The 17,702-nt window shown below is 40.0% G+C and overlaps 1 protein-coding gene across 1 annotated transcript; it reads right to left on the reverse strand.

Moving 5' to 3' along the window:
- Nucleotides 1–827: 827 nt before the first annotated feature.
- vstm2l (V-set and transmembrane domain containing 2 like) lies at nucleotides 828–15,388 on the reverse strand. Its single transcript, XM_044024471.1, has 4 exons — nucleotides 15,100–15,388; nucleotides 3,542–3,702; nucleotides 2,315–2,359; nucleotides 828–1,647 (listed from the first exon to the last, which is right to left on the reverse strand). Exons 1-4 carry the CDS (start codon nucleotides 15,212–15,214, stop codon nucleotides 1,360–1,362), a joined length of 609 nt encoding a protein of 202 aa, XP_043880406.1. The 5' UTR covers nucleotides 15,215–15,388; the 3' UTR covers nucleotides 828–1,359.
- Between the last annotated feature and the right edge of the window lie 2,314 nt (nucleotides 15,389–17,702).

Genomic DNA, 17,702 nt, shown 5'->3' on the forward strand with positions numbered 1-17,702 from the left:
TTATACTGCGGTTGTGAAAATAATAACAATCATTTTGAGTGATTAACTGTGTATCTGGACTCCTTTGGTGAAGTGGTGCAGAGTATTTTTATTTTAGAGACAAGAAGTTCGAGTGTGAAAATGACACAAGAATGTTTATCATAATCTCGATGTGAGGAACGTGTACATTTGTGTTTTCGTAAACATACTCGATAACAAAACATTATGCATGTGGGTTCATGTTCAGACAAACATTACAGGAATGAACATTTTCAGAAAAATGAAAATTGCTCCATTTGTTCCCTTTTTCCCCCTTGAAAGCATTTACATGAAAATACTGCTGCTTTTGGTGTATGTTTTAGTAAAATCAGAAAAACTGGCACATCTAAAAAAAAAAGAAAAAAGAAAGAGTTGTGTTGTGGATCAGTGAATGACGACTATTCATTATTTATGGCAGCAATAATAATCCTCTCTCCACAGCCTTGCAGCCATTTACTGCACTTTGCTTTGTGTGCAAAAGTTAAAGGTGTTTGAACAATGAATAAGTCCTGATCAAACAACATTTACTGAAAGTGTTGCTATAGCATTTCTGTCACACTATAATAAGAAAGAATGCACAGAGACACATATAACTAAGCAAACATAAGAACATAATCATACATAGCTTTAATAAAACGGTGCCCTTTACTGGCATTCAACAGCAATATTGAAGCTGCAGTGCGTAACTTCTGCTGATTGTTTTATTTTTTTGGTGTGACACTGTTGCCTTTACACCAAGAAGACAAGGGTTTGCGACCCGCTTGGAACAAGGGCCTTTCTGTATGGAGTTGGCATGTTCTTCCCGTGTGTGCGTGGATTTTCTCCAGGTTCTCCGGCTTGTTCCCACAGTCTAAAAACATGTAGAACTTGACTGGACACTCTAATGACGGGGACAGGAAGTACATATCCCATGAAATAGCTAAGCACTCTGGTATTTTGGAATTTAGTTCTTACCGCTGAAACTTCTCGTGGACTCCTCTTTGTGTTTTCTGTAATACTCTAACCTGTTTAAAGCCATTTAGCTTCACTAGATCAGTGTCACTTCCTAATGTTTCCAGGTGACACAAGAACAAAACAGCAATGTACTGAGAAACACAGAGTTGTGTGGAGCTTTTAAGCTGAATCAGCATCGTATGCATTATTTGACAATGGTTTGAATATAACAGTTAATAAAGTTACGCACTACAGCTTTAAAGATGGCATAGATAAATGAACCATTAAACACAAAGGGTCCAGTTACGACCAATGGCTCAGGTCTATGGTGATGTGTGTGCTGATAATCATTCCTTCATCATGCGGACAGACAGACAGACAGACAGACAGACAGATGGGCTGTCCACTCTACAGCACACAGCTCTCATTACAGTCAGTGGTGCTGTCAGTTGATCTCCTCCTCAATTCCCTGCCCACTGTCTCGGGGTGGGAGTGTGACCGGTGCCCCTGCAGTTTAATGTCATCCTGTCCCTGACTGCTCTCTGGCTCCACCTGGAGGTAGGCACGGACCCGGTGGTCCTGCGCCACGGGGCCGCTGAAGTCGATGACGCGACATTCATATGTGCCCTCGTCGGATGGCTTCACGCTGGAGAGACGAAGCTTGTGGGAGATGTTGCTGCCGGCCACTTTTACAACCTGATGGGAAGAAAGAGGGTGTGCACAAATTTAGAATGGTGGTTCTATGAGTGTATACAACTAACTAATGTCAGTTTATTGTTAGCAGTAGATAGTAGGCTCCTTTCAGCTCTACTCTAACCATTTGCAGCCGTCTCACTTTTAGGAGCACAACATTGCTGTTGAGCTTCAGTCTTGTGACATAAAACAAATCACTTGCTTTGTGTGAACTCATTTGTCAGTGATTTGAATGAAACTGGAACTCTATTAGTGATTATATCTGTTGCATTTTTATTTATGTCTCTTGCCAAAGTCGGCACGGCACACTGGTGTCCTTAGTGAGCCAAGTGTGAAGCCTGTCAAGCGACCCATTGGACAGTAATATGATAGACGTTCCTTGCATTGATTGGTAGATTTAAAAGTTATGCACTTCAGGTTTAAGTGGCTAAATTATGTTCATCCTATTAGCGAATATCCGCGTCCCAGGTGGGTTCACGGAACCAGCATTGAACTAAGTACAGTCAGTGTTGATGACAGTACCTCATACAATGATACTTGAAAAAACTTCCCCTCATATGATTGTATGATGTCAATGATGCAATGATTCATGGATGTAAATGGATAGTACATAAACCTGGATGTCTTTAATATTCATGAAAAGTCACAGTACACACCACATCAGACTTACGCTAATTTTGGTGGCATCTTTGGACTTCTCCTCCAGTGGAACAACCTGCAGAAATATAGAGGATATTTTAGCAGCGTGACATTTTTTGTTTTGTTTTCCGCATTTTGTAACAAGACTAAACTGCCTTGGATTGCATACCTATCATTTCTCTGGTACCTGAGGTATATATAAACATATATGCATTAAGTTCAAACGTGTGAGCTAGTACGCTCCGAGCAGCACCATGTCTGTGAATGTGTATGCGGAGGCACAGAGGTATTCTTTTGGGCATACAGTAGGTATGAATTATGCATGGAGCAGATGGAGATTTTGAGAACCTATTTCTCTCTCAGTGCCAATTATAGTGTCTTGAGGCACAACAGGGGAGCCAGAGTTCTCCCACGATGGGAGCGAGTCAACCTGTTCCCCCAGTGCTGGAAAATGCTAATCAGCAATTATCCCTTCATTTCAGTGCAAGTTGTTTTCTGCCACAGCTAATGTTGTATTTCTCTCTCTGCTGGGTACACAGTGAGTGTCAGTGTCCAAAATATGAGGCAACTGAAAAAAACGAAAAAGACAGAAACCTTAAAGCTGCAGGAAGTTATTGGGATATGTGTTGTTGTTGATGATATTATTGGGCCTCTGTTTGATCTTCATGAACAGAAACAATATAACATGAGTTGTATGATCCATCCTTCTTCTGAAAACAGGCTTTGTCAGGCAATACTATCAGACCCGACTGAGTTTGTTTGTATACAGCAGTAGCACAGGGGTGGGTGTTTATCTTGTCAAACTGTTTTTTTGTTTTCAGTCATTCTCCAACCAACAGTTTACAGCTGTTTCCCTTTACCAGCACATTGTTGTTGTTTCCTTCATTTGTCTTAACATTAAACAAATCACATGCTGTGTGCCACACAGGAATGTTGCCGAGTGACACAATATCTAAATACCAATATACTGAGAAACAGAGAGCTTAATCAACACTGTATAAACTCAAAGAAAAGACAAGCCAATGATGAAGAGAGAAAGTTCATCTCTTTTCTATGCTTTTTGTTTTGGATTCACAAATATACTTTTTTGTATCTTTCAAAATCATGGGCAACATCATTAGGAGGTTAAGTAAACTTGTTTAAAAAAAAAAAAAAGATTATAAACAATTCAAACTACAGTTCATATAAACGTGAATTATGTTTATATATAAATGCACAGGAATCAAAAATAAATCTTCAGTTTTAGATTGTGGCTCACATAGTTAGTGATCTGCGCTGACTTCTCTCTCCAGTCCTTGATGTACCACCACTGGATCTCCAGGGCGTGGGAGGGAGAGCCCGCCCCTCGGAAGGAACAAGCCATCTCTACATCTTCGCCGCTCTGTTTCGTGATGTCGTGTGGTACCTCTGTGAAAAGAGCTGCAAGACGGGGGAGGTAAAAAAGGGGACATTGCAGTGAATGATGGACTTCAGACATCCCCAAAATGAGAGAGACACAAATCCTCAGAGTGCTCACACAACATTTCACTAGTGCCATTTTTGCATTTCACTCCTGCTAGTGAAAAACTGCATGATATCACAGCCAAATAAATATTGCAAGACATAATTTAAGACGTTATCACCTTATCAAACTAGTATGATATTTGTGAAAGTGTTGTTCAGATTACTTTGTGGACACTTTTTAAAATGATCATTTTCCAATGAGCAAGGCAAGAAACCACAGTGCAGCTTCACTTGACGGTTTTCTTAGGACAGAGAACCAAAAACAGAGCCTCTTAGAAGCACAGCACCAACGTCCAACCATCTACATGTTCTCCGGATCAGTCTTCAGAACTCATCTTTGCATCACATTAACACAAAACCTCTGAGTCTGCAGAGAGAGGCTCAGCTAACACAGCAACTGAGCAAAATACTATTTGTGTAAAACACATTCAGCTTCCAGAAACTCTACTGCAGGAATTCACCTACAAATCATGAGGTGATGGGTTTATAAATATAATATCACTATATCATAAAGCTGAAATTACCAAGCATGATAATGAACTCAGTTACCAGTAAGAAATTACACAAAATGAAACTTTATCAAAGGCTGAAACTTTTAATTCAATTAACTTTGAATCAATCCAAACACAAAACACAACACCATTATAGTCAGCTTATTGTTGTGCAGGGCAATATTCATAAAATATTGAACACTCTAATCATAATATAGTCAATATTATATCCTCATGTCTTACTGCTTGCTTTATTTAAGTACATTACTGGACTAAAACAAAACAATAATAGGAAAACTATTTTCTGTATAAACTGTGGGAAGCAGAAACTACTTTTAGGTCACTATCAATTAGTCATGACTAAAAAAGTGGTTAGTAGACTTTCAACAAGTGCATCAATGATCCCAGTGTTCATCAAACAAAATCTGTTAAACCAAGATCACGCAAACAGGAAACCGGATCACATGCACTGAAACACGTTGATGTTTTACTGTGGTGAAAGCAAACACTCAGTTGTTTAAGGTCCAGTCAGTGTGTAACATTTACAGGGGTTTAGTGGCAGAAAGTAAATATACTCCCCATCAGAATGTTGGCCTAAATGTATCATCACTTTAAAAACAATAATCGTTTGGATTTCATAGTTTTAGATGAACCCTTTTTTATGGAGAGTACTTTAGGCAGGGGCCTTGCTTTTCGAGGGCCACTGCAGTATAACTGGACACAGAAGCCAGACTCTGCATTTCCCTAAATTTTAAAACACAAAGGGAGAAAAAAATAAGGCATTTCTTTGGACCTTTGAGAGCCACTGGCACAGCTGATAAATGCAACTTTGTGTATGAATCTGCTTATATTACAGTGTTACTATAACTCATTTTGTTTTTGCTTCTGGCCACCTGGTGAGCATAGGTGCTCTCCTGAGATAACAGATTCATCAGAGTCGGTCATACAGAAAGACTTCCAGCATAAAGCTTCTGGCCATGACTATCGCCTGAGATTAGTGAAAATCTTTAGAGCAGGTGAGCAATGAGAAAAGTTAGTCACCGTGTCTATATGTGACATTTGCTTGGCACAGTGCAAAACTGATCCCCGACATGAGCAGGAGGATAGAAAGAATAGAGGAGCGATAGAGAGGGCTTTGGTGTCGTTTGACTGACTGGGCCCACATGATACGTGCCCTTCATACACCTGTGCCTGTGGCCAGCCAGTGGCCTCATTTGTCAGGACAAAACGTACTGGAGGGATGGAGCAGTATAGGGGGCCAAAATGGGCGTGAGGAAGCGGAAAGATGGAAATAAAAGAGGGTAAAGGCAGAGGTGAGGTGAGGTGAGAGTGAGGAGAAAGAAACCCTGATAGGAAAGGTTCAGGGGGTGAGCTGGAAAGTCATGACTAAATAAAAAGTGATTAAAAACCATTTTGGTTTAACTTTGTTTTAAGGTCCTCGTAATAATTAGTAAGCCACTTATAAGATGCTTATGAACATAAAAAGTCCAGTAATTAAATCATGATTAACAAATGTATTCATATTTTTTTAAAGACTTGTCAAGGCCCTAGTTCATAGTAAGGAAGCAAGATTTTTTCTTATTAAATCCTTATTCATGTCAATACATTGCCTTGTATAAATGTTATTAATTTTTATACATTCAATATTTCAAGCAATAACGACAGTGTTAATTACATTTAAACGGTATCAAGCTTATCAAACAAGAGCATACAAGAGTCTCAAAAGCTATGCATTAATTATGCTTTTATTAACACTTATAACTCATTTATGTTCATTAGCATCCTATAAGGTCTTACAAGTGGCTTGTTTTTTATTATTATATCTCACATCACCAGCCATCTAGGTGTACGAGTCCAAAGACAGTATATTCACGGATCATGGAACAAATCACATTCGACCTTTGTCGTGCCCACTCTCCTCGAATAACTTCAAAATGTCACAGCATTTGTGACATAATGACATCAGTGGACACATGCTATCTTCTTAGAAACAGTATAATTGGCTTATTATGTGTTCATTACTGCTTATTACAAGGACACCATCAAAGTAAAGTGTTCAATGTTCACAGCATGAACTTCAGCTCATTTCCACCCAGTGCACATGCTTTCAGAAACTGAGGTAAAGACACGGCCCACATCCCCAACGCGCCACTGAGGGACCTGCTGAAAATACAACTACAGCATTTAAATGTATACATGTGTAATTCTTCAGCTGGGACATGAACTAAATCCCTCCATATTTAGGATTTATAGCAAATGCGTGAAAGGCTTTTATGATTATGCGTGGTGTTAAATTGTGTAAGCGTTGACATCACGGTCCGTGTCATTTGAACAGGCAGAATTAAATGACGACAAAAAAAACAAACTCCCAGCACATAATGGCCACTTGAGAATAACACCTTTAACTTTCCTTTCTGGCTCATCTATTATTCACGTTTTTATGGAACATGACATGAGATGAGGATGCATATGGAGCCAGATTCAGTCGACCTCTCTCGTCCTTGTACCTTCACACTCTTACAGTGTAAATATTACAGACACAAGGACAGGAAGCACACTATTCTCAGAGCTGTCAGCCATGAACGGGTCATGAGAGATATACGTTGTACCACACATGGCCTGAAGCTACTACTTCATGTGAGACCGGTGGGGCAGCGTCCTCTATGGACGGGCCGCCATGGCACAATACGATATTATCACGATATTGCAAAAAGTATTTGTGAAATCATACATTGTGATATACTCACACAACAGCTCTAGTGACAGTGAGCACTTGGTGCCATCTAATGGACTGAATTGTCAAGAAAAGTCAAAAATATATGATAAAAAATGTTATACTTTCAATCCATACTGCCGTGCAAAATATCACAATATTTCACTCTATCGATTCCCCCCAACCCTGTGGACCTCTATATAACTGCGATATTAGGGCTGTGCATCCTCAGGAATCTCACTATTCAATTCGGTGACAGTAATCATGTCAACGATTTGATTCCATGATGCATTGTATTCTATATAAACACTCATCAACAAATGCAACAGAAATGTTCCGTCCACTCAAACAAAACTAATGCTTCTGCAGTCAAGCTGCAGCTTCTAACAACAATGTTTTATGTAAATAATCATAAACTGTCACTAGATGGCCATAGAATCACCCATGTCCACATTTTAATGCATCTAAGAAATGATTATTTTCAATAAATGCACTATGCATTGGAAAGAGATTGTTACCTGAACAACACTAGCATTTTCTTCCAGGCATCACTGTAACAACCTGAGTGAAAGCTTCTTAGCATGTGAAACCATCAGGTCTTCCTTTTTTAGGTGGATAAATAGTTTTGCCAAATCACGGACGTTTACAGTTAACGCTGCCTTTTCCGTCCATCAGTTTCTCGTCCACCAAGCAACTAGCCAACAAATTAATTTTACCTCAACTACATCAGACATTAAATTGCCCCCATGACAGAAACAAATTACATAAATCCGCTAATTAACAAAGGTAATCATCAGGTTTCTTGTCATTTTAGAGCAAGAATATACAAATCATCACCCACTTTATGTTTTCCTCATTAGCATACAATGGCCCTTACAGTTATTTTCTATCAATGAGGTATTAAAACTACAATAATTCAGTTTGGATGACTCCACAGGCAAATAAACCTTATTAACGCACCTTATTAAAAGCAATTCAAGATGAATATATTATTTCATATTTGTATTCACTGGTCATTATTACACAATTTAAACATAAAAATACATTTTTGAAGTTGTCACATATAAGTGACCCCATTTGCTTATCATTTCATTATAGTACGTTAAGTTATGTGCAGGTCTTGTTTGTCATTTCAAACTCAGATTAGTAAATCTTTCTTGTGCAGCTCTGTGAAAAGCAAATGAAGACATAAACACAAAATGTTCCTGCGCTAATTCTTTGTGATTGTGTTGCTCGTTGGGACAAATTTCCTGTGGCGCGATGTATTTGTTTAACGCCAGTGAAGATTGTAATCACAGCTGGCGTGATTATTCATTTTCATCTGATGATGTATGACTTTCCCGATAGCAGGAACATCAGCAGGGCAGCAGAACAAAGCAAGGCAATCTGCGGCGAGCATATCCATTTATGATTAGAACAGCAAAAAGTATTCATTTTCAAAGTAAAGTAAAGTAAAGGCCGCTTTTTAAAAAACAAGCAAAGAGAAGCTTCTTTTTTGACAGATCGACAGCATTTGTGTTTGAAGTGGTCACCAATTTCTGGACTGTCAAAGCCAAAGCTGAAAATCACGTGATTAAATCATCTTCTTGCACTTTACATTATTATTTTTCAAGAGTGATGTCTGATGAAAAGCAGAGGAGGTGACAGCAAACTTCTTCTACTTCACTGTGAATAATAGATATAGATTTTTTTGTCCATGAGATACATGCGCAACACCTGTCACTTTGAAAAGACTGAGTCTGCTCACACAAAGAAGGGGTTTTATTTGAGAGGCACGCTGCAAAAAAAACCATCAATAACTCAGTGTAATAACAATGATTAGGTGATCAACAATAAATTAAGGTTATTCTATTTTACTAATTCAGTTAAAAAAAAAAAAAGCAAAAACAGAGCAGGGCTTACATCACTCTATTTTGACCACATGCATGCATATGAGTCATAATTTGAATATACAGAAACTCCTGTTTGTGATGTCTGTATCATATCACACACAAACAAGTTGTATTAGGCCACTCCAAATGAAAGTCATTAAAGTCTCGGTTCATCTTTCTTGCCAGGCGTGCAGCAGCGGTGAACATGGCAAACAGCCTCAGCCCCGCCCAGTGGACGGAACTGGACCAGATATTGGAATGTTCTCTGGTGTCCTTTAGGACACAGATGAGTCATTTGAAGTGTGCACGGAGGAAGTATGAAGGAAAAGTGGTGAGTAATTAATGAAGCTGAGGCTGTGTCTCTACAGCCATTTGAAACCACAGTGTGTGAAGCCAAAGTCAAGTCAAGGAGACAGTTGTACAGGGAGTCCAGAAATACACTGGGGAGAGCAGAGCTACAGCAGGACAGGCTTCATAGCTGCAAGGTAATTCCACCACTTTCCCATTTCCACACTCAGCCAATAAGACTTGGATTCTGCCAACTCAAGATTTTCCACATCTTCCCTTTCTTTCTTTGCTCTTTCTTAATCCCCGTCCCTCTCACCAGCTCAGTAACAAAGCTCCTCCACATTTTTACTCGTCTCCCCTCTCAATTGCAATTTCATTGTTACTTTCAACCGATTAGTTCTTGTAGCTCACTTTTCCACTCGAGCCTCTTCTGTGCTCTCACCTAACTCAGCGCCTTCATTCACTTCGTCCTCCTCTGTGTGCCTCTCTCGCTGTGTGGGCATTGTGAGTCTGCTGGCTCGGTCTGACATCAAGTGATGAATCCAACACTCCCTGAGTGGCTCACTTCATCTCCTGGAGCCTTGCCCACTGGCACTACAGCAGGTGTTCGCTGTCCTGGAAGAATTACCCTGCATGTGTTTCACCGCATGCAGGGCCCTGTGGTTTGTATTCAACAAACAACGCTGCACTGTGACTGTGAGAGACTAAACTCCCTGGATTGGAAATGCGTGTGAGAAGAAGTAATGCATAACGACATTATTCTTAGTCGCAAATGAACAATGAACACATGAGGCGTCGTTGTCAGTATTGGAAGGCACTTCGTGCAGCACAGTCAGCACAAATTAAAGATGAAAGGACTGAAGAAAAACTATTTTCCGCCATAGACAGAGGAGGAGGACAGAAAATTGTATATTATACATTTATGAAAGACTCAACAAAATACTAAAAGTGATAATTCCTTAGCAGTTTAAACACTAATTAAATTCCTATTTGAACACATCATGTCATGATATTTTTCTGTCATGATGGTCACTGTGTCATATTTGGTGATCACTGAATTATACATTATTACAGTGACTTGACCAAGTAACGTGACGTGACGGCAGTAGTTCCACTTAACTCGACCAAACATCACGACCGACATGGAGGTAAGGGGGCTGGGGCCATTAGGCTAGATGACGTCGAAAGAAGAAGACTGTAAACAAAAAAACTGCATCTGAAGCAGAGTGATAATTGCCATTATGCGTTTGGAAAAGCCTAAAAAGAGGAGGACATGCAGAGCACATCTGGAAAGACAGAAAGAGATGCCAGACTTAGTAACTTGCTAGGATGAAGTATAAGGGCCATACTGAAGAAAAAAGATTATAAGAAAGATATTTCGTTTCCTCCTTTTTTAACTTCTACTTTGTTTCTAGAGAAACCTCTATACAGAGCACACAGATGTAACCTTGCAGTCGACCATTACCAGCCATTTCTTCCATCACAAAAGTGTGTGTGATTCTTCCTTCAAGAGTTGTTTTTTTTCTGACACACTCCTTTTTCAAAGCCCTGATACTGATGCCACTATGTGCCAAACCAAAGTGTTACTGCACAATATGCTTCACATTCCTCATCTCGTTGCAGCTGATTATCCGAGATTGTTTTTTTTTCTTCTTATGCTATGACTTTATTCTTGAAGGCCTAAATGTTATTTTTCTTCAGTATGGCTCTAACACTCCGTCGTATGCTGCGGATGTGGCTGTAATTGGTGTTCACGACATGGGAAGACATGATCACTTTTCTGGAATGATGGGTCCTGAAACACTACATCTTTTATTTATTTATTTTTCTTTTTGACAAATGGTGACAAATGGACAAATTCTGGTGTCTCGCAGCAAATGTGTGGGAAGGGAAATTACAATGATAATGGCAGCAATGGACAGCGAGTTCGCCAAAAGTTAGTGAAACGACAGCCTTGCTGACAGCACTTTAAGCTTAGACTGGCTAATTAGAATTAATTACAGACTACTGCAGTACATATGGCTCCATACTGACAGACGGAAAAAAATACAGACACTGAGAATAGTCCACATTTGACATGGTGGAGGAAATTGTTAGCCGTAAAAGCTACAGAGAACAGAGGGTGAGTACAATTTACCGCTAATAAAGAGGAAATATGAGCTGAGCTGAAACCTTGTGGATATTAAAATCTCCTTTTGTTCTTGCTTCAAGCAAAGCAGCAGAACAACGGTGATGAGAGTACAAGGGCATTTCGGGGTTTTTTCATTGTGAATGAAGAAAGAATAAACTTGTTTCTTATTCTAACTGTTGCAAGCTTTCAATTAAAAATTGACCGGTCTGTGTGAAACACATCTTGTTGACTAACACACTGTCTCTGTCTGTCTGCAGAGTCCTTTGTCAACATCAGGCTCTGACGAGTCTGCTCAGCAAACACTTGACTGTTACCTGACTTTAATCACAGCGGCGTCACCAGAAATCAATAGCATAACCTCGGTAGAATACTAAATCAACACAAAAGCTGAACCTTCTGGTAAAATTCCAAGGCCTCAATCTCACAGAGAAAAGACTGAAAAAAGACATGTGCTTCTGAGGTGAATGTGGACTTTCATTTTGAATGCTATACAGTGTTTCTGGCTAAGTATAAGTTTACTTGGCTTGGCCTTTTCTTCCTATAGGTTTTCATAACAGCAGCACAAAGTAAGAGCTGCCTCTCGTTTGAAGATGTGAGTACAGTACATGCATTCTTAACGTGGGCTTCCTTGTCATTTTTCACTATATTTCTCAGCGAAGCATCGGTGGAAGCGAGGCCTCGAGAACACCGAGCTCACAGCCGGAAAAGACTCATTAAAAATGAAATGGGAAGAAAATGATCAAAGAAAGCAACGTGGTGGAAGGACATAAAATATCAGTCCCCAAAAGAGACTGCTCAAGTATTTTCAAGTACCCGGCGAAATGAGAGGGATATTCAGCCTGAGTGCCAGAGTGAGGTCAATCCATCGATCTCTTTCTTCCCACTTCCTGCTATAGAGCGGACTTGAGTTGCTCAAGAATGACTAAATTATAAAATGTCTGCAAGTGTGTGTCTTTGTCAAAGCATTAAAGGACGACGTCTGTACTTTTGTCTATCAGCTTTATGTCATTATATTCCTTTATTTAAATTGTTCCCACTGACAAATAAAACAAACAGTGGTTGAATTCAGAAATACCTAAAGGAGCCAGGCACTGTTTTTACAAAACATCATTCACGCACAAGTTAATTGTGTGGTTTTTTTAGGGACACATTTGCTCAAAAAGTCACCTCAGTGCAATAGTATAGTCTTTTTAGTGTGGAGGAAAGTAGAACTCTGTTTAATATCTCTCTGTTTGTCTACATTTTAAATAAGTTATGGTTCTCTTTTTTATCTACTCCACGTCCTGTAGATTTATTACAGAGAAAGGCGCACACACAGTCGTCCTGGTGGAAGAAATGTTGAAATCATTCACAAAGTTAAAGTACAAACTTTTTTCCCCCAGAGAGTGTGCATCATCTTCAGGACACGGCTGGTAAAACCAGGTTCATTAGCTCACTACCTTTATGAGACACACCTGTAGGGAATTGCAGAGATCGAAATCCGCTCCACAAAATACAAAGACATGAAAATGGGGCTTAACATCCTAACTTGCACCGAGGTACATTTAAATAGACTGTGAACAGAATCCCTGTGGGTAGAGGTATTGCACTAATTTGATGAATGGCTTTAATAATCAGGAAAGCACCAAGGGGAAGAGTGAATGAAACAACAAGAGCCTGAATAAAGAAAAGAAAAGGAACTGCTACAGATATTTATTTTGATCTAGAATAATCCTGCATAAACATATAAATACATAATCAACAAGAAGACATTTTAGATTTTGGTGAATTTGGGTGGTTCAGTGGTTACAGCACTTGGCACTGGTCCAGAAAGACGTGTGTTTGTCTGAATTATTTTTATACCTGTGTTCCGACATAATTACTCATAGGCTACATTGAGGTTACCAGCTTCAAATTCTATGTGTTACAAACCAGATTTGACGTTTTACGTTCACTCTCACACGTTCTTTTTCTGCAGTGTCTGATTGGTGAGACCACTCCGAATTGAAGCTCGAGATGGATAAGATTAGATGTGTCTTTATTGAAACCTCATTGGGGAAATTCAGATACGGCAGCTATTCTCTGATCACAGTAAATTACCAGACAAACAAACACAAGTCTCCTTAAAAAAATAATCATTTGTTGGGACCTTCCACCTCCTTTTAAAGTGCAGGGTAAAAGAAAGAAATAACAGTGGCAACAGTAATCAACACAAGCAGCCAACACTCTGCGTCTGCAGGGTGAATTTTCCATAGCCCTTGGGGAAACAACATTCAGATTCTGTGTTTCCTCCCAGTGAGTGCGAACACAGAGTGGCATGTGGTGTTGGCAACACATCCAAGCTCAGAGGTACTTTTAGGAATGCACACTACACCCCAGCTGGACTCCTCAGGGATGAAAGAAAACATTATGTTCTGTTGAACTACGCTCATCAAACTACATTTCGCTGGGAAGAGTGGACACCAAGGATCATGCCACGTTCTTTTCCACCATTCTGATGCTTGGTTTGAACTTAGGCACCGTGTCCACACGCCTAAATGCACTGCCATATGATTTGGCATCAACAAGCAGTCGAACAAGTGCACCTAATAAAGTAGCATGTGTATGTTCCCCATTGTGTGCTTTCTTGAGATAGTTCAGAGCTTTTCCAGTGTGTAACATTTAGTGAGATCTAATGTTGAGACTGTAACAAACCCGAGGACTGTGCTCATCCCTCTCTTTCCCAAGCACATTATGTAATTACGGTGGCCGTCACATACCAGAAAGGATGTTGTTTTTTTCACTGCACTCTGCACATTCTGGCTGGTTTGTCCATGTGAGCTGCAATACAAACATGAGCAAGAGCCATGGTGGTCTCTCCATAATGAAGAGAAATCGGTGGATTAACTGGATAACGTTTGTGGGAAAAACTTAAATAAATCACTTTGGGAGTCCACTTTAATCATAAAGTTCATAAAATCAAAATTTCTTTCCTGAGAAGGTGAGTTTGTCATTCATTTGCGAGATTGGTGAGAGAGGCAAATGTTTTTTTCTTATCCGTAGATCATGGCAACCACACCAGAGATCACTGCATCACCAGAGGAAGCAACTGAGTGCTTTTAAAAAAAATAAATCACTATCATGCTCGCTCCTGCTGAGCCTACACCAGCACCTTCTGCTGTGACAGTGTGACTGTACAATCTGCTGCCCACCCCGCACACGCAGTCAGAGCTCCATTAAAATGAAAGCCCATGCAAACTGGCTGGGCTGGCTGTCCTCATTAAGAGGACACCAAGCAGAGGACTTGCAGTGGATCCCAGACACTGCCAAAATTGTTTTAGTATTTAGCGTGACCTACCTTTAGACTTGAATAATAACCCTGGCTCTCTTAAACTTAAAGTGGAACCCTTATTAAAAACAAAACTGTTTGTCAGACTATTTCAGGTCACCAAATATTTGCTGTTGTAGCAGATTAAATCAAGACATGCTTGAGCATTGATCAAAGAATAGAACAAACAACAATGCTGGTGGTGCCCTGACACCATGCTCTAAATCAAACTAATAATCAATAGTGATGTGGGGTGTAAATGTGAGTATGTGTGTGTGTAGCAGCTCTAAACTTATTAAACGTGATCTGTCATTATTAGAGGTGTAGACGGGGATGCTTAACTAACTGAGACGATAATAAGACACTTTTATATGAAAACAAGGTAAAAGTGCATATTTGGAAGATATACAACTACATTTACTGCACTGTATACATGCATAATAAAAATAATACAAACTGATAAATAACAACAATCACACTGATTGAACCTGTTATTTCTGATGTTTTTTTCCCCCAAAACACTTAGAACTTACCGTTTCCACTGACGTGATTATCCACCTTATTGTGGCCGACGTTGACAGCTGCGTTAAGTTGAAGGTAAAGTCCCGCATAGTGTAAAATCCCCACTAACACTCCAAAGGTGCCCATGGCTTCAGCCGCTTGTTTGTTGCAGTTGTATGAAATTGTCACATTAGGTGCAGAGCATCGGTGAAAGATCCCCGCAGCCGCTGACCAGCAGCCTTCACAGTCATAAAGCTCGAGCTGGACGTGAAGCTGAAGAAGGAGGAGAGGAGGAGCGGAGGAGGAGGAGGAGAGGGAGAAACGCTGCTGCTTCCCTCTGCTCTGCAGGAGAGAGAAGATGACGCGGAGGGAGATGCAGCGAGGAGGCAGGTGCGGCGGCTTTTACACCGGGAGTCAATTAAAGGCGGAGGAATCTCACAGTGACGTCGGTAACGTCTAACTTCAAAGTATGATCCGTAACAACGTGCTGTTACAATGAAAATCAAAATGTGAATGCTGCGTCCTTCATCTAAATACTGGCTCTGTCAAGCAATACTATCAGACCTGACTGAGGTGTTTGTTTACATCCAACATACATACAGAGATTTCAACTCTCCACGGCTCGGTAAAGGGTCATGGTGAAAAAGATTTTTAGAACAAACTTTGCGTTATTCATCATGTCATCAGTCAACAGATTAAAAACCTCACAGGTACCGTAAAATGGACCATAATACCATAAAATGTTTACCTCTGTATAGACATTCTTGCTTCTCTTACCCTTAGAAACCATTACAATTTATGTCTTTTTAAAAGGGGGGGAGAGGCAGTTGCTATAGGCAACCAGTAAGAAGAACCAAGCAATATTGGAAACTTAAGGTGCAATATGTGGATAGCTGAGGTATACCATATTACACCTCACCTATAGTACCATAGTATTACCATATTACCAACACTTAGAAACAAGAAACCAAATGTGAATATTTTGATTTAATAGCCTTGTCAGCACTGCAGTCTATCACCATAATTACAGTACGTGTGGGCATAACAGGATTGTTAATCTGAGCATGAGCACTCCAGATGTTTCCTCATGACGTCCAGCAGGCAGAGAGATAAAAATGATGATTTTGCCCTTTAATGGTCATTGTTGTGAGTGCTTGCAAAATGAACATAGATTAAAATAGATGCTGTAATTTTAAGATTAAAAAAAAGACAGAAAAGTCATCAAAACCCAAAAATATCTACGTTTTTTTAAGTGTGTTGTGAGATATGAGTCTTTGTTAATCTGTCCAGGATTGACAGTGCAATACTTTCTGGACTCAGTGAAAAGACTAGTGGCCTTCACATTACATCTGAAGCTCAATTGTCTCATCTTGGAGACTTGGAGATGAGAATAATCATCGCTGCGGTCTCCTCCTGTGAAAATACTGAAACATTTCACTATTGCAAGAGGAGCACAAGTTGCATCTCCATGGCAAATGTCCACAAGAAGATCAGATACGTTCCATGCAAATGATCTGACCTTTATGTAAATGCTCTTGTTTACTGTGTACTATATTCTCAGGTGTTTGAGTTTTCACCAATCCAGTCTAAAGATGCATTTCCTCTACTTTGTCATTGTCTGATGTAAAATATATTGCAAGAAAATGATAACATGATACAAAAGGTCACAGCATGCATTTTTAATTAAAGTGTGTAAGTAATCATTATCAAAGGCAAGAGCCATTTATCCTGTTGACCTTGATGCATCGGTGCAAGAGTGTGACATGCGTGGCACCCAGCATATCAATTCAGATTTTCTAATGGAAACAGCTGAATGTTTGAGCACATTTAAGCTGTTATTGTGAATACCCAGGTTTCATAAGATGTGGTAGTCCTGTGGGGCAGTGAAATTAATTTAATTTTGTTATTTAATGAGATCTTTAATTCCAAGGCACCTGCTGATTTCTGTAAGTCTCAGCAATAATGGAAGATAATTTGTTTGGGGTTTAGACATTTGAAATATCAACAGAAGCCTGCACCCTCCACATATCAGCGAGGACGCATTATGGCGCTATGGCAGCACTCATCACTGCTTCAAAAGAATACCAGCTAACCTTAAAGGGCTTTGAGAAATGCTGCCATTTTACTCGTGTTTCTGTTTTTTCTTGGCCGGTGCGGCTCTTCCTGTGGCTCTGATGCACAGGAAGCTGAGGGGGAAATTGAAGCTGATGTTTGGAGACATGAGCCCTTAAAACGGACACAACACCTGACAGTGGCTCTGCACTCAGCACCTGCCCAGCACTAAGTGACTCAGACAGCTCCAGCAAGATGAAGTGTGTGTCTGTGCGTGTGTACCTGTATTTGTTACCTCTTTAGGAGCTTGTCTGGCATAATCACTGACCTTGTCAGGACCAGTTGTCCAAAAACATGGAGAAAACATTGTTCCTAAAGAGGCAGAACCTCAGAACCCTTTTTGAGAAACTGATTAAGTTAAGGGCTAAGATTTGAACCGTGGCTATGTTATGGTTAAGCAGTATCTGGTCATAGTTAAGGTAAGGGATAGCACTTTGTTTAATAGCTCTGTTTGTGTACTCGTCAACCTATCCAACAGTGGACCTTGGTGTCATTACAGATTCACCAACAGGGGACCTCCATG

The sequence above is a fragment of the Solea senegalensis genome, linkage group LG4, assembly GCF_019176455.1.
Source record: "Solea senegalensis isolate Sse05_10M linkage group LG4, IFAPA_SoseM_1, whole genome shotgun sequence".
NCBI classification, from domain to species: Eukaryota; Metazoa; Chordata; class Actinopteri; order Pleuronectiformes; family Soleidae; genus Solea; species Solea senegalensis.